The following is a 23,743-nucleotide window of genomic DNA, read 5'->3' on the forward strand; positions in this document are numbered from 1 at the left end:
ACTCGTACAGCGTTTCCATAAAAAGTTTACTTTTTAAGTCAATATGACCATAAAACCTTAATGCCATTCCCAAAATAATTTATAAAATTGAATAACATGGGAGGAGAATACAAATTATAGAAATGTTTGTTTTTGTTTTAACATTGCACTGAGATTAACTGCAAATTCTTCGGACATTTAACAATCGCTGCCATTTACCACGGAGGTAGGAACCGTCATGTGGAGAACACAAAACAAGAGGTTCTGCATCACAATTCAGATTCTGGAAAGAACAAACAAAAACCTTTACAATCACGATCTCTGACATGTACCCCCCTACAACCACTGAGTATTCAAATGTTAATAAAACATGTGCCACCAAAATTAGCACTCACTCCTCCACCCTGACATCACTGACATTTGTGTGTTGGAAAAATATATTTCTGGCAATCTGAGGTATTTTTAATACTGCTGCAGCACATTTTCCTCCACTCTCATGTGAAAAAGATACCAAAGTTGAAATAAAATCTAATTCAGACAAAAGTGTTTCAAAATGAGCTAAATGGATTAAAAAAAAAGCTAACTACAGGCTTTCTCTCAAAACGTTCTGCTGCCTTCACAGGACATTTCTTTGACTGTTTAGGTTCAAATTAAAAAATACCAACTTTTACTTGATTAAATCACAATAGAATATGTATTTCTAATAAAAAAATGCAACCTATGAGCAATATAACTGTTGTAAAACTTCTCCATGTGAATACCACTCAGATTAGCAACTTGCTGCATTAAGACCTTTATAAAAATGTCATCCTCATTGCTTGCAATAGTGAAAATCCATGACTTCAGTATTACATCAGTCCATCAAAGCTAACAAACTCCTGAGCATTCTGTTGGGATGGAATAAAAGGGAGAAAATGAACCATATAAACATTTGAAAAGATTAACATACATGGGTAATTAAATGAAAAATGGCAATTCTGTTATTTACCCAAAATATGGATTTGTCTAAACATACATGTGTACTGTACCATATATATATAATATGAAAAAAAAGGGGAAAAAATTCTAATTGATGCTTCAGCGTTGCATATTTTAGCTTTTGCTTGTGATTTATACTTGTGTTGATGGTTAATGTAATATTTTCCCTTAATGTTCTGCACCCTCTGTAGCTGTGGGAGCTTGACTTCACCTCAGGAGTCACCAGGTTGGAGTCGGGGTACACAACCACATGATTTCACAATGGGGCCAAAACAAGCACCTTGAATAATCAAATCACCCATAGCATGAGATTTTTTTTTTTGGGACTGTAGTAGCAGGAGTACCTTAAAAACACTATTCAGGTATAAAAAAGAACAATCAAACTCCACATATACGCATCTGCAGAGCAGGATCAAACCAGAGACCTGTTTGTCTGTCAGCCAAACACATTAACCTCTAAAGCACCATGTTAGCGGTCTCTAAACTCAAAAAGGACGAGTGTGCGGAGTGATATTATGATTTAGTGTATGAACTGATGGCACACAGAACCTAGAGGAAGTCAAATGAGACAACTGGCAGCGTTTGTAAAAAGAAGACATAAATGCAGGCAGGTGATTATTCTGATAGCATCATGAGCAAGTCGACTGTTACAGCCAGTTAAATTTTATATTCTTAACATGAGTCAAAATTTTCAGCAAAGCAGCGAGCCATGTAATAAACAACGAGGCTTATGAGACGACAGGAAGAGATGGCATCAGCCCGATGCTGAAGCGTAAATGTGGCTCAAACCAAGAAAAAAAACAAAACAAAACAAAAACAAACAGGAATAAAACAAAAGAAGCTGCTGATGAGGTTCTCACTGCTGAAGAGTGACTGCTTCTGTCTGAGAAAGTGTGTTTACTTTTAAATGCGAGTCTGTGGTAGCGGTGCAGTGAGGATTTTCTGGCGAGGGATCAAAGTCTCTTATCCCGCCAGCCTCTGCTGATGTCACTGGCCGACTGTCGCGCTCCTTTCTCCCAACACCTCCCTCCTCCTTCCCTTCTTCCCCTGCGTCTTTGACTTTGTGCACGATAAAAAGATGTCTATTGAGAGAGAACACAGACGTAAAACACAGGCCACAGTGAAGGCACTGAGGAGTGTTTTCATCTTGTTTATGCTGAGGTATATGCCGCTGGAACTCTGTACTGCTGCTTGTGAGAAAACCACACTTGGAACAGCGAAACTGAGATTTTGGACGTTTAGCTGAAGGCGCCCCGGGGTCTGTGTGGTCCTGGTGGTTGGTCTGCGTGTCCGCAGCAAGCGTGGCAGATACATACTCCTGGAAATCACAAGCACACATTTAAACACTGAGGAGTAACAACTGTTGCATTATTATGTTAGCCCTGAGGCAGATTTTAGGTTAAGATGACATCACGTTTACCTCTTGTGAAGCTTTTTTGTGTTCCTGGGTGGATGTTTTTGGCATTTGACCAAGATCAGGGTTTTTAATACCATGCATTAGACTTATATGGTTCTTCAGCATCACACTACTTGTAAATGTTGTCTTGGTGTCCGTGCAATACCTGTCATATGAGAAGGTAAAACACATTACTGTTATGTGGAAGGGTGCATTTATTTCCCGAGACTTCCATTACTTACCCACAGGTGTAAACTCTCCTTTTCCCATCATGGTCGCTGCGGATGTGTCTTCTCAAGCGGGTTGCTGAGATGAAAGACTGCTCACAGTGTCGGCACGGATACTTCTTCACCGACTGTTGATGGAAATGTCACAAACAAAAATGTAGAAAAGGTAAAACTGAAGTGTGGAGTGGTTTACTTTGTACGGGTGACTAAAATTGCAATCTTTTAAATGCATCTTTAGAGGAAAACCTCACTGAGCATGCTCACTGGAAACACGCAGCTAAGCATGTGGATGAGAGTCATTAAGTTTATCTAGAAGCAGGTTATTCCTCTGCTGAAGACGAAAGAAAATGATAAATTCAAAATAGTTGAATTTACCAAATTCATTCTATAAAAAATAGGGCTGCAAAATATATCGCAAAGATATCGTTATCCTAATATCAGCACGCGCAATATACACATCGCAAAGAAGAGATTAACATCGCAATGAATGGTCAGCTCAAATGTTTGCTACACATAATGCATTCTGTCATTCAAATGGAAGCATGATGTTTTTTAACAAATCAAATAGAGCTCTTCACCCATTTGGCCAATTAGGTGGGTCCTCATAGGTTAGATGCCCGCCCCCCGAGGCGGACGGTACTTCATTCAGATGGTTAGCAAACACCCGAGTTAGCTTTGTTCTGCTGATTCTGCTTTTTCCGGGATCCACTGATTCCCTTTTCTTTTTCCCCTTTCCTCACATCTTTTGCTTTTTTCATTTTTATGATTTTTTTAGTCATTTTTTTCTTTTCTTTTGGATTATTTTTGTTCATGAGTGAAGTTTTTATTTATCACACATAATATCGTCATCGCAACATTAATCATCTATTTTAAGATAAAGTTAGAAACATACATTTAGTATGAAGCCCCTTTTTATTGTAGGACTAAATTTGTGAGCACCAACCTTTCCATGGTTGACCTTCATGTGGGAAATGTAGGCTTCTCGCTCAGAGAACGACTGCATACATTCGCCACACGTCCAGCCGCTGGGCTTCACCCGAGGTCTGCTGTCCTGCTCCGACTTTTTTCTGGGACTATCTGCAGGTTTACGAGTGTCCTGACTTCTCTGCTTTAGGGTAGGATGAGAATCTGAGCACCAGCCAGAGGGGTCTTCTTCTTTAGTGTCTTTTTCAGACTCTACAGTCATGTTTCCTACATGCACACCCTGCAAAACAAAACCATAAGGGGGAAAAAATACTTTAGTAACAGCAAATCCCTTTTCGGCATAAAAATATCAAAAAAGCTTTATTTTTAAAATGAATATGATATTGTGACATAAATAAATACATAATATAGTCAGTTATTGTTAATTTTCTTCATGCAAATCTAAATTTTTAAACAATTATCTCTTCATAAGAAATGCATTCAAGGCTAACCTTGAAGTGCTGCATAAGCAGTCGCTTTTGAGGGAAAACCGAGTTGCATTCTGGACATTTGAATACACAGGTCACCCGCTTGTTGGCATTTTGAAGGAAATGTTGAAAGAATATTTGCTTTTGCTTGAAAATTGCCTCACACGAACATTTAAAGACTAACCTAGAAAAACAAAAATGGGAAACACGATTAAAACAACCTTCAAAGAGCGTCTTCACTTTGAACGTGGGGTGATTCAACACACACACACACTTACTGTGGTGACTGTTTGCTAGAGCTGTGTTTGCTTTCTGAGTGTGCTTCACAGCCGTCAGAGGTCTTGAAAGCGATTGGGCAGATGGAGCACTTGTAAAAGACTTCACAGTGTTTCTCTTCAATGTGAGTCTTTTGCCCTTGCAGCGTTCTGAAAACCATATCACAGTGAAGACATCTGGGAAAAAAAAAGAGATTTATGTCTATAATATCACATTTTTCTGTATATTTAGAGACATTTTGACATTTTGCTTACTCACTTGTACCAAGCCTTGCGGGCATAATGCAGACAGTTTTCCCGGACATGTTTCTGTATGTCAGCAGAGCGGCTCAGGGCACCGCACTCAGGACAGCAGTAAGGAGACTTGTGGGCATGGATGCGCTGATGAGCTCTGAAGCTACACTTGTTGGGTAACAACATGGAGCACACTTTACAAATCTGTTGGGATGATCAAAGGTAAAACAGATAAACAAGACAAAATGGACAACACAAACACTAATTACCTCATCTTTGCATCTTATTCTATCATGAAAATGTGCAGGCTTTGAATTTTGCATTTGAGTCGTTGCTGAACTAGAAGAGAAATAATCTTTTATGATGAATTTTTTGACTTAAAGGTGTAGAACACAATAACAGGGTATCTGCAGGTTTAAGGGAGCCAAATTAAGACTTTTTAAGACCTTTTTTAAGGCCGCTTTGACCTAATTTAAGCAATTTTTAAAATTAAATTTAAGCTATAATTTCCAGCTATTGCCTGGAACCGAGCTAACCACGTCGCGAACGTGGGATTAACCATCCAGTTACCATTAAACTTGCGCTTCCCCATGGCACAAGCTCCCACTAGCTTAACCAGCTAATGTGCTCATCTAAAAATAGCCCCCTTTGACAACCCACTGAATGTGTATGGTTCCGATTTTGTATATATTATACACAAAAAATGCTGAACACCAACTAGAAATTCATGAAAATTTTATAGAAATGAAATAATTTTGTTTATTGGGTCTTTGGTAATTTAAGACCTTTGGAAACTGTATTGAAGGATTATTAGTCATTTTCAAGGATTTTTAAGGCCTTAACCCTTGATGCATAATGGTCACTACAGTGGACAGGTACTCAAAATTGTTATTTACGGTATTTATTTTTGCTATTAAGCACAGCTGTTGAAGATTTTATTGCATGTGAGCCCCTCCATTTGTACTTCAGTAAGTCAAGCCAACATATTTCATGTTCATATTGCACGCTGTCCACTGAGATGGACATGTAATAAATTCTTTGTAAATTAAATGTTACAAAAAATATGTAAGTATGAAATTTGTTTCATTCACACCTAAAGACGAATGAAAAAAATGTAAAAAAAAAACTATGGTTGAAGATTTTATAATTCATGCATCAAAGGGTTAAATTTGGAAAAGCAAATTTAAGACTTTTTAAGGACCCGCGGATACCCTGAATAATCAATACATTTGCAATGGTCTCTTGTAGGAATGATTGCATTTTAAGTCGTACTGGGGGGCAAAAAACACTGGTGCACCACTTCTGGGAACTAGAAATGAAACACATCACAGCCGAGCTTCAGACGACAGGATATGGAGCCTTATTTACAGATATTTGAACATCTGAATGGATAAAAGCAAAACTCTACCACTGACTGTTTGCTTTGCAACGTTGATGTTTTTTCACAACAAATAACACAAGCCTGAAGGAGTTCTGCTGTGTGGTGGAGTTGCTAATGCTAACAGTTAGCTTCTACACGTCGAGATGTTCTCTGCAATTTCCTGGAAGCTAAACCAACAACAGCCTTCTCTGTCACGTGTCATGATGGGTGAGTCCATGAATGTTAAGGGACAGTGTGACGTAAATCTCTTTTCAAAGGGAGACTAGACAGTTTTGGCTTGCTTTTAGCAACCTCTAATGTTTGTTTAGTAGAACCAAAAGCAAAACTTATCTCTTCATTGGTGGTTCGTATCTTTAACACCTTAATCTAAAGCAGGAGATATGTGTAGGAGACCATTTTCATGTTCAGCCTACATGAAAAACTCAGTGACTGATTATAATCAGAAATATGATTTTAAAAATGGCCTTTCGGTGTTCCACATCTTTAAGTTCAGACTACCCAAAATCTAAAAAAAAAACACATTTTCTTCAATTTATAATTGTTTATCTACATTTGTCTTTAAATGCAATTATAAAATCAGCCAATGTGACATTTCTTTGGGTCCTTTATTATATTCTGTAGACTATAAAACCACAGTGATATTTGAACATTGACTCACCAGTCCTTCTGCACTCTCTGACAACTTCTGGTAGTGACCAGCGAGAGCTTTGTAGTCTGCTAACTGCTTGTTACACTCCAGACAGCGGAGCCTGTGGCGAATGACATTATCTGGATATAAAGGCAGGACGGGTTCACTTTTGGGTGAGAGTAAAGGTGAAGTGTGGGGACTTGAATAAACTGGGTCAGTACTCATGGGTGCAAACATCTGGTCCTCTGATATGGGTTTCAAATGGAGCTGTGTGCACTGCATGACTGTGCCGTTGCTTTTGTGCTCCCGCGCGTGTGCTAACAAGGCACACTTGTTGAAGAAAACCAAGGTCTTTGCGCAGTGCGTGCATCCTACTTCCAAGTGAACGCTTCTCCTGTTGTAATGATGGACAAGACTCCTCTCAATGCCAAAGGAGTCCCCACACTCAAGGCAGCAGTACCCGTGTGGCGGTAGGCTGATGTTGCTCTCTGGAGGGGGGCTCAAGTTGGGCACGTACAGAGGCACCGGGTTGGCATTGTTCAGCAGTCTGTTTAGTGTTCCTGCAGCTGTGTTTAGAAGAAATGAATGTGGTTGTGGATTGGCTGTTTTGATTTGATGTACCAAAGGGACAGTGCTGCACACTGCAGAGGAAAGCATGTGTGTGTTCTGTTGATGGGAGGTGGGCCGTGCAGCAACTGAGACAGCAACACTGTGAGGGACCAGGTTCAGACTAGCTAGGTGCATTGCTTGTGGAAGGTTTGTGTTAGCTGTGTGGCCTGCAGTAGGCGATGGTTTCTTTGGTTTATGCACCTGATGTGTGCCAGATCTTTTTACAGAATGACCGGATGTTGCTGCAGGACTTCTCAACTTTTCCTCAGACTTTGTTTGTGGAATTTTTGGTGAAGCCGTGGTCACCGGGTTACTTTTATTTTGTGTTTCAATGACACAGTCAACCATTTGAGGCGGATGAGGGGAAGCGTTACAGTAAGAGTCCTCACTAACCATGCTCTGTGATGGCGAGGACTCATAAGCATGGATGTCATCTGTTTCCGAGTCTGGCAGAACACTGGTGACTGTGCGCTTGATCTGTCCAGATGTTGTTTTAATAGTCTTAATTCTAACCCTGGGTATGGCTGGAGATGACCCAGATGTTAACGCAGGTGATGCTTTACCGCTGCCATCACTGCAGATGCTCACAGGGCTATCAGAGGGTTTCATTAACCGTTTTACTGCTTCAAGTGGACTTCTGGGGGACACAGCAACAACCTGGCTAGCTTTTATACAGTCATTCTGCATCCCAGGCAAGTCTCTTGGATTGCTAGGGTCTTTTCTAGCATTTAGAGCAACAAGGGCCTCAAGACATGAAGACAATTTAGGCGTTTGAGATTTGGCAGGTGAAAAGGAGGAAGGAAGAGCCGATGTGTTTTTGGATTTGCAGTTTGTTTCAATAAAATCCAGGTTAATACTTGATGAGGAAAATGCATTGTGCACTTCAGGCGTTTTCTCTGTTTTATTACTGATGCAGAAATCCAAGAGCTCCTCACTTCTACCATTTTCTGCTCTGCTTTCTCGAGTGTTCTTGGAAGAATGATCAAAAACACAAAGTTCCAATTTGTTCTGATTGTCGAGGACCAAAGGTTCCTCTACCACTGGAGCTTCTGGAAAACAGGTTCTCTCTTCCTCTGAAGCTATTTTACCTTCACTACACAAAGCGCCCATGCCTTCAGGGCTAGAGACGGGGCTAAAATGTGAAGGTGACTGGGAAAATATTGCAGTTTTGTCTGGCATTTGCTGAACAGGAGAATTTCCAGGAACCTCTCTTGAACTTGCCCCATTCAAAGCACAATGAAATGAATTAGAAAATCCCATGTTGGTGGGTTCCATGGGGTCAGTGCAGGCCTCCTGTCCCTTGAACCCATTTTGTAATGACTGTCCTGAATGAAGCACATCATCAAAACTCTCCAGTGACACTTGGGGACTTGTGTTTTTCACTATAACACTAACAAGAGGGATATCTGTTGTGGTGACAGGTTGATCACTTAGTAGGCTATCTTCTAAACACATTCCTGAGCGTTTCAGCTGATTTTCTGTCTCCTCATGGTTGCCCTGGATGGGTTCTTTGGAATCCAGTTCAGGGGCATCAGGGATGTCAAAGGCTGCCAGAAGATCATCAAAATCTGGGGTTTTCATGTCACCCATGGCTGCACATTCTCAAAAACCTATAAAACACATTAATTCTTAAGTAAACAAAACCCTGTTTTACTTATATTTCAGTTTCATAGTGATACATCTGAAATGCACTGAAAAAACTGCAGACATTAGAAAACAATTAGCAAAATAACTTAGTTTAGCAGTTGCACGTCCCCAGTGCTAGCTTTAGCTATTGAGCTAAGATATACATGAAGAGCATAGTTTCTGCATAAGTTATATATGTTGTAGAAAAAAACTTGCGTTACAGTAAAACACTAACAAGAGAAATATAAAAAGAGGCTATCAAGCTATTTGCGTATTTAAAAATTAACCTATCGACACAGTACGAGTTAGCGTAGCTAGCACAGAAGCAAGCTAACAAGATAACAAAATGCTACCGCACAAATAATTAGGCTATTTACTTAAATACAGAAGCATGTAGTGCTTACCAGTTGGTGATACTGTGAATTGTGTAATACTTCAGTTATTTTTTCATTTAACCGTGGGTGCGAAAAGTCCACCAAGCTGTTTTAGGGGTACATAGCTAACCTAAGCTAATCGCGGCTAACGTCAACTAGGTTTTTCTCCTCCTGTGGTGGGTATTAGATGCCCTCAGTAATGTCTGACAGGCCCTGTAATGCCAAAACGCCAACTACAGTTTTCATCATTAAAATGCTGCAACACACAGCCGCAGGTGCTACATGATGAACGGGAGTTGAGTTTAATATTCTTTATTTCTAAATATAAACTAAGCTAACTTAAATTAGTCTTTACAGGTATATGTGCATAGAATATACAGCAACTTTTCTGATAATTACTTTTCTGTTTGTGGGGTTTCTCCACAATATTGTTATTTTTAAAAATTTCATTTTCAATTACAACAGAAATACGGTGGATATGGCAAATAGTCTGTCTAATTGAACTTGCCCAAACCTTTTGATTTAACACAAACTTACCGTTGACGATTGGTAAAATTGAACAGGTTGTGCTTAAAATATATATGTTTAACAGATTATCTGTCTTTAAGTGTCTTAATTATCTGTGACTTCAGAAATCATTCGGGCAAAGAAACAACAGTTTAACCTGTAAGACAGTATTGAGGAAATTATGATTTGACTTGAGTGTTGTGAGTGGAAAACGTGCAAAAAACTAAAGAAAACTAATTCAAACGCAACAAAAGCACTGAAATAAATTGATTAGACATGTTTCAATGATTATTTTTTAGCAAAGTCAATCATTATAAGTTAACTGGATTCCTAAAATTAAAGCTATTAAATTAAAATAATAATTTTTACACCTTGTCCGTGTTTATGTATTGCATTTTTTATACTCATCGCAAATATGATTTACTTTCACAAACATTCAAATTATCGTATGTATGCATTGATATATTTTATGGCATACTTTCATTAAACAATTATGTAAACAACTTATTTTAAAGGAGCCACATCACACTCTTTGAGAGCGTTTAATTCAAGACAGGTCAAAGTGGTTGTTATTTAAAAACAAACATAGTGAAATGTGTTTAGGGTTGTTAAACCTAGATGTAATGTTATCCTGGTATTATTGATATCAGGTTAATAATTTAAGCTAATGGATAATCAAACACACAAGGCTCACTAAAGGACACAACTAAGTGGCACTTTCAAGCATGAATTGTTCTTCATCATGTTCTCCTGCTAAACAGACTGTTCCCACTTGGAATGTTATGAACCTCAGAATAACTGCATAATGAAAGAATTGTTGAATTTATGGAGCATAAATGGGAAATTTGAAGAGCAGCAAGTAGGACAAAAACCCAGCAATTAAACCTTGTTCTGAATTATTATGCAAAACCCAAAGTACAGACTGATCTGCAACGTGTTTAACAGACCACGTAACAGGATGGTGTTGAGGCTTCTTTGTTCTGCACCCACAAGTCCATCTTTTTATTTGTTTAATCATCTTCATTATCCTCTTTTTTTCAAAAGCACCTTCTACCACCTTCTCGGAGGCCCAAAGTGCTTTACACCAGCACAGTACAACCAAAGCAATAAAACAAAAACAAGATAATAATAGATCAAATAGAGACAAAGTAAATGTATACAAGAAGAATGAAAAAACTAAAGTGCAAAAATAGAAAAACAAAAACAAATAAAATAAACTATAAAAACCCTGGATTGACCTGCTGTGCTGCTAAAATAAAAATGGAAACTTTTGAGACCACTTGTCCTTGCTAAATATGAACCACAGGTGTGTGTGTGTGTGTGTATGCATGCGTGCATGTGTGTGTGCATGTGCAAGTGTGCATGTATGTGTGTGTGCGCGAGCGTGTATGCATGTGTGAGTGTAAGCATATGTGTGAGTGTGTGAGACAGCATGTGTAAGCTTGTGTGTGTGCCTGTGGTAATATCTGTGTGCAAGTGTGTGCATGTGTTAGTGTGTGTGCGCACATGTACGTGTGTGTGTGTGCATGTGTGTGCAAAAGCATGTACATTTGTGTGTGTGTGTGTGTGTGTGGGTGTATGTATGTGAGTGTGTGTGCATGTGTATGCATGTGTGTGCAAAAGCATGCACATTTGTGTGTGTGTGTGGGTGGGTGTATGTATGTGAGTGTGTGTGCATGTGTATGCATGTGTGTGCAAAAGCATGCACATTTGTGTGTGTGTTTAGCAGCCAATCCCACAAAACAGAAAATACAGTATAAAAAGTAACCTTTGAACACACCAAATTTCTAAAGAGGAAAAATGAATTCCAGGGATTTTTTTTTATCAGCCACACACCTGATATAATTCCTGCTTTAGGATAACATTTGTTTTTAGGACTCATATCACCACACGTGCATTTAGCAGTTGTAGAAAAGTCATAGTTTCTCTCTGTGACAGAAGAGTGAATCGATCCACACACCAACTCCTTCATGATTACTCAGCTGTCACATCTCAGTTCCTCAGAAAATTCATGACTTATCACTCGTCTTTAAAGCAGTCCGACAAAACAAAGTTTTCTCGCGAGCTGCCTTTAAGGTGTGTGCAGTAATTTCAGCTGTGTGACGTTGATCCGTCCTCCTGTCCAACTTGCTGAGAAATAAAAGGTGCAAAAAAGTCTGTTAATTAATAATAAGATGTTACGAGGGCAGAGTATATTTCCCTGTGCTGCATTTTACAGCTCAGCATTTGACAACTGGGTTTGGGAGGACACATAATAAGTAAGCTATTAGCTCTAGTTGTTCTTCGGTGAGGACATTTCAGCCTTTTTCTTAATACACCTGAGAACTCTGTGTGCTTATTCTGACATTTTTTACACAGAGGAACTACTTACTTGCACACATCTGATTTTTTCCCCCCGCAGGCTGTTGAACAGAAGTAAACAATGATTCTATTTTTCAGTGGAAGAAAACGGAGTCCGGCTCAAAAATGTAACCCAGACCGATGGGGAGGGAATCTACAACCAGTCTTTTGAAATAGGGGTATGTACCTCCGTATCTATTACCTTTTCCTTTTGGCAAACAAAAATGAGTCACATGATTTTGTTTTGTTTTTGTGAAAATCCTTTATTCTGTTAGGAGGAGAACACCGCTGACAGCAACAGTGCCAAAAGTCAATCTATAAAGGCTAAAAAAGGACTGGGATCATATTTCAGGTTTGTCAGACGGAGTCATTTCTGTTTTAGGATGAGAAAAAACAAACAGTTTAGCAGATCTGAGTAAACATCTGCAGCAGCATCATAATGCAAACTTTATACTGGACAATCAGCATATTTACGTAAAACTAAAAAGCTGTATAACTTCTTTGTGCTGCTGTTGTCTTTGTGGTGTTCAAGATTTTGTTGTCTCTAACACCAAACATAGCTCACACTTGGTCGGAACATTTTGAAGTGGAAACGGAGTTAAATATATTAAAAGACTGGTTTGATATAAATAAGTTATCGTTAAATATAAAGAAAACAAAATTGATTATTTTTGGCACTAGACAAATGAAAAACATATCTAAAATCAGGGTCAATGGAACTGAAATTGAAAGCGTGTAAGAAAATAAAATTCTTGGAGTGATACTTGATGATAAGCTGAGTGGGAAGTCTCACATAAACCACGTGAAAACAAAAATGTCAAAAACCATTGCTATTTGCTACAAAACAAAGCATGTCCTGAACAAGAAATCATTATACACACTTAATTGTACTCTGTTGCTTCCATATATGACTTATTGTCTGGAGATATGGGGTAATGCATATAAAACAAATACTCTTCCTATTTGCAAGTTACAAAAAAGCTATAAGAATTATAAACCGATCTAACTACATGCAACCAACTAATATTTTGTTTATTAATCTGAATGCCCTGAAATGTTATGATTTAGTTAAATATAAAATGGCACAGATAATATATAAAGCACAAAATAACTTGCTTTGCCGCAGTACTCAGAAGCTGTTCAAAGTCAGAGAGAGTCAATATGACTTAAGGGGAACTAAATTCTTTAACAAAAATAAGATAAGGACAAATATAAAGCAGAGATGTGTTTCTGTTAGAGGAGTTAACCTGTGGAATAGCTATGACAGTGATTTAAAAAATGTAGTTCATTTTCCTTGTTTAAAAAAATGTTTAAAAATAGAGTATTAAAATATATATACGTAAACCAAGAATGAAAAGAGCAATAATAATAATAATAATACTGAAACTCTTGATTTTTTTGCTTTGATGTAGTTACTTATTTAAGGTGTAAAGTGTTTTGTTTTGTTTGTTTGTTTGTTTTGTTTTATTCTCAATAAGCAAATGCTTCAGCCAATACCTTTTGATTAGCCTTGTTTTGTGTTTCTTGCTTTGTGGTAATCTTTATTCTGTATTCACTGAGATGTCTGAATGCAAATCTATAAAAAAATCTAATTATGAAAATCTAATAATTCAATTAATAGTCAAAAAGTTTTATTTTATACAAAAAGTTATCTATGTACAACACTTAAGTCATTATCAATAATATTTTATTATGTAATTGTGTAATTGAAGAAGAAAAAAGCCTTACCTTGCAATACTTATACGTTCCACCAGAGGGCAGAAAATATGAAAGATTTTACTGATTCAATAGGTTTTTGTGGAAAGTGCTAAACCTGGTAAAGAGGCAGAGTTTGCAATTTGGGCTTGTGTTTAGCATCCCCTAATGTCTATTTTAATCGGACTTGTGACTGAGTCGTCATTGCTGCTGACGATTCTTTACTCGATGCATGCCACTGCTGTAAACAGCGCGCTCAGTCTCATTCTTGCAGCTTAATTTAATCTATTATTCAACTGATTGGTGATATTACACAACCATGGTAAATTGTTGCTGTGTTGTGGAGTACAACACATGATCACCAGGGAAAATGGACAAACTTTTCACTGTTTTCCCGCTTGGAGGCATAATAAGCTGCTACAATATGGGATGACAATTTTGATTGTTTTACTAGAAAAACCAGCAAATAAAACGTCCACTTCTCAGCAGGATGTTTACATCTGCTCACACCACAAACAAGATAGCCGAAAATGTCCGCTATGCAGAGCTGCGGCAGTAACAAGTTGTCATCGGTGTTCCGGTATCGTGTCTTTCGTACAGAGCCAAACGGTCTATAATGCTGCTTTTGTCCACATACCGGTCCCCGACTTCTCTATTTAACATATCCTTGTATATTCTGCATTATTTTTGGGACCTTAACGTGATGTTTAACACTTTCTTTCTCCCAAATTGGCTTCTTGTCTGCAACATACTTTGTTTTCATGGTTTATTTACTCTTGTAAGGCCATCAACATGTCTGCGCACATCCCAGAATGCAAATCTCGTGTGATCACGAGCTCTATTCACTGTCGTAAAAGTGATACTGAAACTCTCCTCCTTGCTGTGCATTCATGTTTTTAACACCTTAATCTAACTGCTGAGGTGTCTTCTCAGCCTTCATTAGCTTCTACAGGAGCAGTTCATCACTAAATCCAACAAACCAGCTGTGTTAATTACCTAAAGCATGGAAGAATTGTGTCTCTGAGCTCTCACGATTCAGAAACCCCCGATGCTTACTCTTGTTTGACTCCTGTTGTGGTCGGATGTTCCTTTTATTTTTTAGCTTTGACAGATAAATGTTTTCATTTATTTATTCTGAAACTCTACCATGATAAACATGTTACTGTAAATACTAAGCAGGTCTGTTCTGAGGAGTAACCATCGACATATAAATATTGGACAATGGGTTTCCATAGACTCCAATTACACGTTTTTGAAGATAAATGGGAGGTGGCCACCACCGCCATTTTGACCGTGTCACAGGTTCCGTCAAGCCCAGACAATTCCACAAAAGAGAAGAGAAGTGGAGCTGAGGGTGGGGCTGTAAGGCCGGGATCAACTGACGACACCCAGTCGAACTAGCTACAAGCTAACCTGAAGTTGACCCAAAGCTAATGCGGAAGTGGGAGCTAAGCTAACGGAGGTAGCAACCTAGCTACAACCGGAGTTAACTGTGCACAACACCAGAGCTTCTGAGTCAGAGATACGCCGGGCTGACCGCTGGGTAAAACCAGGTGGAACACAGAGGTCTCCCGAGAGCCCCACAAGCCGATAGTCGGAACACAGCTCCACCAACATGAACTGGAGACTCCTTGGATGCTTTATTAGTGCAATTAATGCCACAGCAAGTCATTTTGTCCAACAATTACACAAATAATATCCAAAAAAAGAACGCACAAATGCTACAACTAATGGTCTAAGTTGAGAGACTGAAAATGACGGAACAGTTTTCAGGCGAGGCCGAGGCTCTACTGAGGCCTTTCCCCGGAGCTAGCTCTGCGGTCACGTGGGTCTGATGCTCATTAATTATACAGAATTTTAGGCTTTTAATACACTTAAACAGAAGAGTGAGAAAAAAATTCACCCCCCCCTCAGAGTTGTCATGAGTGTAAACTAGATCATTTAAACCAAAAACATGTTTTGGTACCAGGCTGTAAACATGTTTATTTCTGCTGTAAAATTGGTATTTTTAACATGGGAGTCAATGAGGATTTGCTCGTTTCTGACACCAGCCCCCAGTGGATGAGGGTGGAACTGCAATTTATTTCACTTCCGCATTGGACTCAATTTCAGTCCCGCATTGTGGGGGCTTGGTGTAACCATAGATTGCCGTAAAGCTTGACTTTGTGAGACTTCAGGGGAGCGGTCTGGAGAGGCTGAAATTGTAAACAGGGTACCCTGCTCACAAGTGGGGTGAATGGTGCTGGGAGACTTTTCATTCACCCTGAAAAGGATCATTTTAGCTCATATTGGCTTAAAAAATAGATTTAAAAACATGAAAAAGTTGCATAGTGTGCCTTTAAACATGGTGCATTTGGCATCAAACACTAAAACATGAAAAACTGTTAACATTTAAAAGCAAATATTTTAATCTGCAGGACATTTTCCAACTATCAGAAATGTACGTTTAATATTATTCCCTCTAATTACAGTTATGTCGCCAAACCGATCAACGCCACAGAAAGTTATGTCAAGGCTCACTCTAAAACTCTCAAATACATTGTCCTGGGGCTCCTCGGAGCAGGTAAAACTCAAAGTTTTTTTGTTTAGAGGCAGATTACCTAATTCAGAGCATTAATTTGATGAATGATCTTAATTTCTTTGCTTCGTCCACAGGTTATGTAGCATACTTCGTTGCAGCGTGCGTCCTGGATTTCCAGAGGGCCACTGCTCTCGTGGTCCTTACTTGTTTAGCAGTCGCTGCCAAATCGTTTGAACTCGTCAAGAAGTACAAAGGAAAAAGCATCAGTCGCTGTTTCAGACCTGCGGTCATTTGCTTCAAATCCAACTTGAAATGGCTCAAGTGGTGACTGGATTTGATGTTTTCGGCTCCGTTTATAGCAGTTTGGTACATTTTATTCAGTTAAAGGCGGTTCTGTTTCTTCTGCAGGGTCTTTATTGTAGCAGTTGTGGTCCTGTTTGTGCTGTGGCTCGTCATAGACACCAGCAAGCGTCCCGAGCAGCTTATCTCGTTCGGGGGAGTGTGCATGTTTATCATGCTTTTATTCCTCTTCTCAGCACACAGGGCAATGGTGAGTTAAGCACTGAGTCACAAACCGATTACAGCAGTTTTGAAACCTGCTTGGCGATTATCTGTCAAGTTGTCAGGTGAGCTGAGACTATCAGTTCAATAGCTGTAAGATTTATCTGAAATGCTCCTATGTAAAAACATTTTCTTATGGAAAACTCTTGACACTTCTGTTTCATGCTTTAGATATCATGGAGGCCAGTGTTTTGGGGGTTGGGGTTACAATTCTGTATTGGCCTTTTTGTCATAAGAACACAGCCTGGACTTATTGCTTTTGACTGGCTTGGAAAACAAGTACAGGTATGGTTTATAAAAAATTACCCAAATGACCCACTTTTACACAATATGTTACCAAGTTTGAATGTAGAACAACAAAACATGAATAAATAAATAATTTACTAAAAAAATACAAATTCAGAATAAAAATGAAAAAATAATCCATTCCTCCCAATTCAGATTTAATTTATTTTAATCACTGTTTCTAATCCAAACATCCCAAGATCATTATTAGCAGATCATAAATTTTTATCTTTATTAGTCTTCCACACGATGGATCAGCAGAATGCAAATCACTTTTTAAAGTGTAGCTACTATCTCTACTATAGGCTGTAACCCAAGTTCCTGTTGTAAAACACCCACAGTTGCATTCATAAACAGATAAAGTCACATTCATCATAAACGTTTATTTCTGTTTAACACTTCTTCCTCACTACTGCAGATATTCCTGGACTACACCAAAGAAGGGTCATCGTTTGTTTTTGGTGACCTGATTGCTGACATTTTTGCTTTTCAAGTGAGTTCCCAAGAACTTTCAAGGACTCAGATTGTTCTGTTGTTTCAAACTCAAGCTGACTGCTTTCCCATCAGGCTTTGCCCATCGTCGTGTTTTTCAGCAGCGTGATGTCAGTCCTTTACTTCCTGGGTGCAATGCAGTGGCTCATTTTGAAGGTAGGTCTGGGTGTGAACTGCGTACGTGTGCAGTGATACACGGTGACCCAAAGCCATGTGTTGATGTGTGTCTCGCAGATCTCATGGTTTATGCAGATAACAATTGGAACCTCCCCCACAGAGACCTTGAGTGTGGCAGGCAATATATTTGTCGGGCAGGTACTCGTGATAAGAATGTTTGTCACTTTTATTTAAATGATTTTTATTCAAACAGTTTTAATTATTCAAACACACACACACACACACACACACACACACACACACACACACACACACACACACACACACACACACACACACACACACACACACACACACACACACTGCAAACAGAAAGGCCTAAAGTTTCTTGTTGTGTTTGTGACTGTGTGTGTGTTAGACTGAAGCGCCTCTGCTGATTCGTCCCTATTTGAAGGACATGACCAGATCAGAGATCCACGCTGTTCTGACTGGTGGGTTTGCCACCATAGCAGGCAGTGTCATGGGGGCATTCATCTCATTTGGGGTGAGACTAAAATATTTCCCAGCTGTTTTCACTTTGTTTTTGTTTTTAAAACAAAAAAGCCATCAAAGGTGTAAGAAACTCGTCTAATCAATGCATCTGCAGTGATCTCTGGTAGGAATGAATGCCTTGTAAACCATACTCGGGGCAAAATAAAGCCCAGAATTGCTGATCCGCACAGACAAGTCTGCTGCAGCAGAGAGTGGCATAACACGGCAGGATTTGGAGTCTTATTTCCTGATATGAGGACATCTTGCCTCAGATTGGATAACAGCAACATAACGCTACCATTGACTTGCAACATTTATGTTTTATCTTCACAAATAACTCAAGCCTGGAGGAGTTCTTTTGTGTGGTGTTGTTGCTAATGCGGTCAGCTTATACTAGTCGGGACGTTCTCTGTTCTTAGACACAAAAACAAGAACAAGAATGTTAACTCATTTACTGCCATTGATGACTAAAGTCGTCGTTCTAAATACAACTGCTCGCTGCCATTAACAACTAAAGGGTCGGGCGTGGGAACAAGCTTGCTTACCTTGAGAGTAAACATCACGGCTCACATGTGTGTGTCACAAGTCACGTGATCATGAAGAACAATCCATGAATTAGGAGATTGGTTTGGAAAGCTACTACGTCTAAAGCAAGGCGCAAACTGAAAAAGCTTCTGCAGCTCACACTTCGACGGCGGATTGTGAAAGGACGGGAAAAGCTGTAACCAAGTTGATTCTTCCTGATGTAAGAAGTGCGGCTACTCTTTCTTTTGGGAGTTTTGGTGTTTACATGGTCATAGAGCACAATATTCTGCGACTTATCAAAGAACAGTAAAAATGCTCAAAAACACTGGCAGTCAGGGTCTTCTGTTCGGAAAACACCTGGAAGTGAATGAGTTAAGAGACAGTGCGACGTAGATCTGTCAGACTTTTCAAATCCTAGATTTTCACTGTCTATTTTCTCTTAGAAGCTAATGCAGGAGATAGGTGTAGGAGACTATTTTGATGTTTAGCCTGCATGAAAAACTCACATTAATCAATTATAATCAGAAATAATCATTAAATTTTTTTTCAGTTTCACACCTTTAAATGTAACTTAGTTTACTTGATAGCAACTAAAATCATGGCCAATTACCAAGTTGCTTACCAAAAGTGATTTATTGGTTTTATACATAATACATTGCCGCTTTTTACTATAAAACAAAACTATAAGATTAAATTTTCTTTTTATATAAAATAAGACAACAGAAGAACCACTTTAAGTACAGCTAACAGTACATAATGCCTGTGCACAACAGGAAGAATGTTCTTGTGCTGAACATATTGTTCATGACTCCCTGCTGTAAACAAATAACTGTTTGTTTCATCTTGTAGATAAAACAAAAAATACTCATTCAAAGTTAAATTGCAGGGAGGCACCAAAACGGCTTTGAAAATATTCTTATTGGTTCATAATGTTCAGTTCTGCTACAACAAAGTAAATTAAAAGATGCCAAATAAATAATTAAGGGTCTATTTAGAGCAGTGGTCCTCAATAGGCGGCCCGCGAGCCCCCTCTTTGTGGCCACCGAACGGACCCGATTTAAAAACATGAAAACCCGCTCCCATGTATTTTAGACCTGATTACTATGGTTATATGTTATGAAGCCACCATTATTTTTCAACAACTGGGCAGCATTTCATTCATTTTTAACAACTTGATGGATATTTCCAAAAATTCATGGTAAAAACTACACTTTGTCTCTTTAAGAATATCATAAGAAGAAAAGATTTTCTGCAGGGCTTAGTTTGGTTTTGTCTATTATATTGTTTAACTTGTTTTCTACAGATTGATGCATCATCCTTGATATCAGCCTCTGTGATGGCTGCCCCGTGTGCTCTGGCCATTTCCAAGCTGTCGTACCCAGAAACAGAACAAAGTCTCTTCACGTCAGAGAAGAACATCAAAGTGGCTTGTGGGTATGTGGATGCCTTTTCACTTTGTTTCCATAAACTTATTTGAATCTGTTCATTTGAATTTACTGTTGCTTTGAACATTTCTAGTGACGAGCAGAACATTCTGGAGGCTGCCAGCAGTGGGGCCTCGGCATCAATAGGTCTGGTTGCTAATATCGCTGCTAATTTAATTGCATTTCTTGCCATCTTGGCATTTATAAATCAGGCCTTCAGTTGGCTTGGAGGTATGGTGGGATATCCTGAGATCACCTTTCAGGTAACAAAAATACACCAAATTTGTGCTTTAGAAGTAAATTTAAGATATGCATTGAACAGAATCTCCTTATTTGTATTTGTTTCTATGTTTGCAGTTAATTTGCTCATACGTGTTCATGCCCGTGGCCTTCATGATGGGGATACCCTACGATGAGAGTTTCACTGTGGCTGAGCTTATCGGGACGAAGCTCTTTCTCAATGAGTTTGTGGCTTATCAGAAGTTGTCTGGACTGAAAAGCAACAGGCTAAATGGACTTGATGAAGTCATTGGAGGAGAAAGACAGTGGATCTCTGTAAGACGAATGTAGTCAAACAAAACCAGAAGACACATACAAACATTTACCAATCAAATATAACCTTTTCTTTCTTTCTTTCTTTTTTTTTTTTTAGATCCGATCAGAAGTAATCACAACTTATGCTCTGTGTGGGTTTGCTAATTTTAGCTCACTGGGAATTGTGATCGGAGGCATGTGTGAGTATACTTTAAACTCTGTACAAATCCAGCAGGTTATTTAATCCGAGTGCTGTTTTAAAAACAACCAGTTTCAGTTCACGCAGCTTTTCGGGCAGAAATATTGTGACATTCCTTCTGGAACTGCCACTGAAATTGCTACAACTAGCTGCTTCAGCTATTTGCTAGCACAACATTGCCTAACACAAACTGCTAAAAATGTTTTAGCTGTTTAAAGATGTTGTCATACTTTACTCCTGGTCCTGCTCAGACTAGCCGTTAGCTTGTCAATTATCCATAATGTGATCAAGTTATCTACATGAGTTCAGGTATTAATTGTGACGAAACTTTCCACACAAACACACTGTTGCTCCTGCTTTTACCCCAGACCAGTCCTGCTTCATTCCCAAACATCACCTGTCTTTTCTCACAGCTGCCATTTGTCCTGTAAGAAGAGGGGACATCTCATCTTTGGTGCTGAGAGCAATGATCACCGGGACTTGTGTATCTCTAGTCAATGCATGCATTGCTGGTAAAGCCCAAGGTTCTTGTGTTGTGCATCTCTTTAGACATTCTTTTGAATTGTGGTTTAATAAACTCACTCTTCTGCTTCACAGGACTCCTCTTTGTTCCTTCACTTGACTGTGTGCAGCTTTTTAATGTTTCTGCCTTCGATGCTGCAGATGGAAACATTCAAAAATGCTGTCAAGACCTTTTTAAAAGGTATGCATTTATAATTGATCAAATTAAATTCTTTCTGATGGATTTACACACCGATTTCATTTGTCTTTTCAGCACCTTTTACAATGGAACCATCTGGTTTGAAGGACCATGGGGTTCAGTCCCAAATGTCAACGCGTCTTTCTTTAAATGTTGTGACTGCTGTGGCCTTTCAGATGTGCCGGTTTGTATGTTGTGATGAGCGGTACGTGCATTTTGCACGCAAGGGGGTTCAGAGTCTTTACATCTCTAACAACTAGACAAACTTGATTTCTGTCCTTTTCTGACTTCCTACTAGAGGGAAATGACAGAGCAACCAAAAAGTTGTATTTCTAAGTCAATTATTCCAGCGAAAATACATTTTAAAGTAAACTGGTATAGAATGAAAAGGTGATGTGCTCTGTTTAATCTATTGGGCCAAGTGAAAACTTCATAAAAGTATCAGAAAGTTGCTAAAAGATATAAACAATATATTTTCTCTTTGGTTTGTTTTTGCATGAGGCCTATCTGCTGTTAGACATTTGTGTAGCTCATGCATATTTTTTTCTTTAAATGCATATGAGATCTCCCGTGTATAGTGTTTGATCAATCACATCAATAACATCACTTGGTCTGCCTACTTTCACCTGCGCAATATTAATCACCTTCGCCCCTCTCTCACCCCCCACTCTGCTTCCATACTTGTTCCCACTCTTGTCACCTCAAGAATCGACTACTGCAATTCACTCCTATTTGGTTTACCATAAAAGTCCATCCATAAGCTCCAGCTGGTCCAGAATTCTGCTGCATACATCATCTCTAAAACCCCTTTGAGTCACCATATCAGCCCTAGCTTCACTGGCTTCCTGTTAGACAACGCATAGATTTCAAAATCCTTCTCCTCACATTTAAAGCTATCCATAACCTTTCTCCCACATACTTGTCTGACCTCATTCACATCATCTCTCCCATCCCTTCCCTCAGATCATAATCCTCTGTTACTCTCTCTGTCCCACCTTTCCGTCTCAGCTATATGGGGAACAGAGCCTTCAGCAGCTCTGCTTCCCGTCTCTGGAATTCTCTCCCTCAAGCCATCCGTAACTCTGACTCGCTCTCCTCCTTTAAATCTAGACTCAAAACCCACCTGTTTCAGACTGCATGCTGCTAGTGTCACCTTTTCCATCTTCATTGATTTTGTTATCTAGTTTGTATTTTTAGGCTTCTGTGTGTGATTTTAGCTGTTTTTAACTTGGTTTCTTTGTTCCTATTTTATTGCTGTTAAGTGCCCTTGTGTCCCTTGAAAGGCACTTTTAAATAAAATGCATTATTATTGTTATTTAATAATTTTATTTATTCAAAGCCAGTAAATGACTCACAATGAAAAAGTACACTTTGATTAATGTAAACCACTGAAATGAAAATTTTAAGTTTACGAACTATAAAGAGAAATCACATTTAAAAAAATAAAAGTTATGCTTGGATTAGATTTTTTTGTCAAGAATCAGCTGACATTCAGATGTTCAGGGTTTCAACAAACATTTTGTTTTTTCACCACTCATGTTTTCCTTTAACTTTATGTACACATTAAAAACAATATTACCGTGTTTCCACCATCATCACGTTTTGAATCTAAAGAATATTTAAATTAGAATTTAGAGGTTTAATTCCTCCTATGGTGTTTTGTGTCAGTAATACACAAAGACTAATTTGATGATTGTTTATAATTGATCACAAATTCTCCTAATAAAACTTCTGGAAATGCAAGGAATTTTCTTTTAAAAATATATTTTTACAAGTATTTTGACCTGTGCTGTTAATTAATAGTGAATATTTTTGAGGACTTGTGTGACAAGTAACCAGCTGATCACATTGGTCTCATAACTTTAACTAAAAACTGTTTCTGTTAAACTTTTACCAACTATGAAAAACAAAAACTGTGTTCTTCTTCCATGAAACCGTATCAATTAACATTTAACATCACAATGGAAATCAACAGGCTCTAAAAAATTCAGCCAGCTTTTTTTTGGGTTATTTTATTTTACAATTTCATAACCTTACAGTCCACAAACAAGCTTCCCAGACTCTCTTGGACATTATTGGCATTTTTTTCTCCTTCTTTGCCAGTTCAATTCACCAGGAAATACTGTAAGAAGTGACTAATCATACTGACACCCACAGAAATAAATAGAAAGTCAAAATAGATCATAAATAAAGCCAGAAACAAGATCAACACAA

The 23,743-nt window shown here is 38.6% G+C and overlaps 2 protein-coding genes across 2 annotated transcripts; one reads left to right on the forward strand and one right to left on the reverse strand.

Annotated features, from left to right (window-relative positions):
* Nucleotides 1–1,226: 1,226 nt before the first annotated feature.
* Nucleotides 1,227–9,264, reverse strand: znf592 (zinc finger protein 592). The gene is made up of 9 exons (XM_015964488.3): nucleotides 9,129–9,264; nucleotides 6,520–8,708; nucleotides 4,506–4,684; nucleotides 4,250–4,423; nucleotides 3,996–4,155; nucleotides 3,524–3,784; nucleotides 2,596–2,708; nucleotides 2,378–2,519; nucleotides 1,227–2,275 (listed from the first exon to the last, which is right to left on the reverse strand). Exons 2-9 carry the CDS (start codon nucleotides 8,686–8,688, stop codon nucleotides 1,814–1,816), a joined length of 3,660 nt encoding a protein of 1,219 aa, XP_015819974.1. The 5' UTR covers nucleotides 8,689–8,708; nucleotides 9,129–9,264; the 3' UTR covers nucleotides 1,227–1,813.
* Nucleotides 9,265–11,785: 2,521 nt separating this feature from the next.
* slc28a1 (solute carrier family 28 member 1) lies at nucleotides 11,786–23,272 on the forward strand. Its single transcript, XM_015964491.3, has 18 exons — nucleotides 11,786–11,863; nucleotides 12,045–12,124; nucleotides 12,221–12,297; nucleotides 16,112–16,203; nucleotides 16,296–16,485; nucleotides 16,570–16,711; nucleotides 16,894–17,007; nucleotides 17,426–17,500; nucleotides 17,575–17,655; nucleotides 17,734–17,814; nucleotides 18,035–18,160; nucleotides 19,976–20,106; nucleotides 20,191–20,359; nucleotides 20,454–20,651; nucleotides 20,749–20,830; nucleotides 21,243–21,341; nucleotides 21,427–21,532; nucleotides 21,605–23,272. Coding segments are annotated over exons 1-18 (1,968 nt in total). The 5' UTR covers nucleotides 11,786–11,862; the 3' UTR covers nucleotides 21,729–23,272.
* Nucleotides 23,273–23,743: the final 471 nt, after the last annotated feature.

The sequence above is a fragment of the Nothobranchius furzeri genome, chromosome 4, assembly GCF_043380555.1.
Source record: "Nothobranchius furzeri strain GRZ-AD chromosome 4, NfurGRZ-RIMD1, whole genome shotgun sequence".
Taxonomy (NCBI): domain Eukaryota; kingdom Metazoa; phylum Chordata; class Actinopteri; order Cyprinodontiformes; family Nothobranchiidae; genus Nothobranchius; species Nothobranchius furzeri.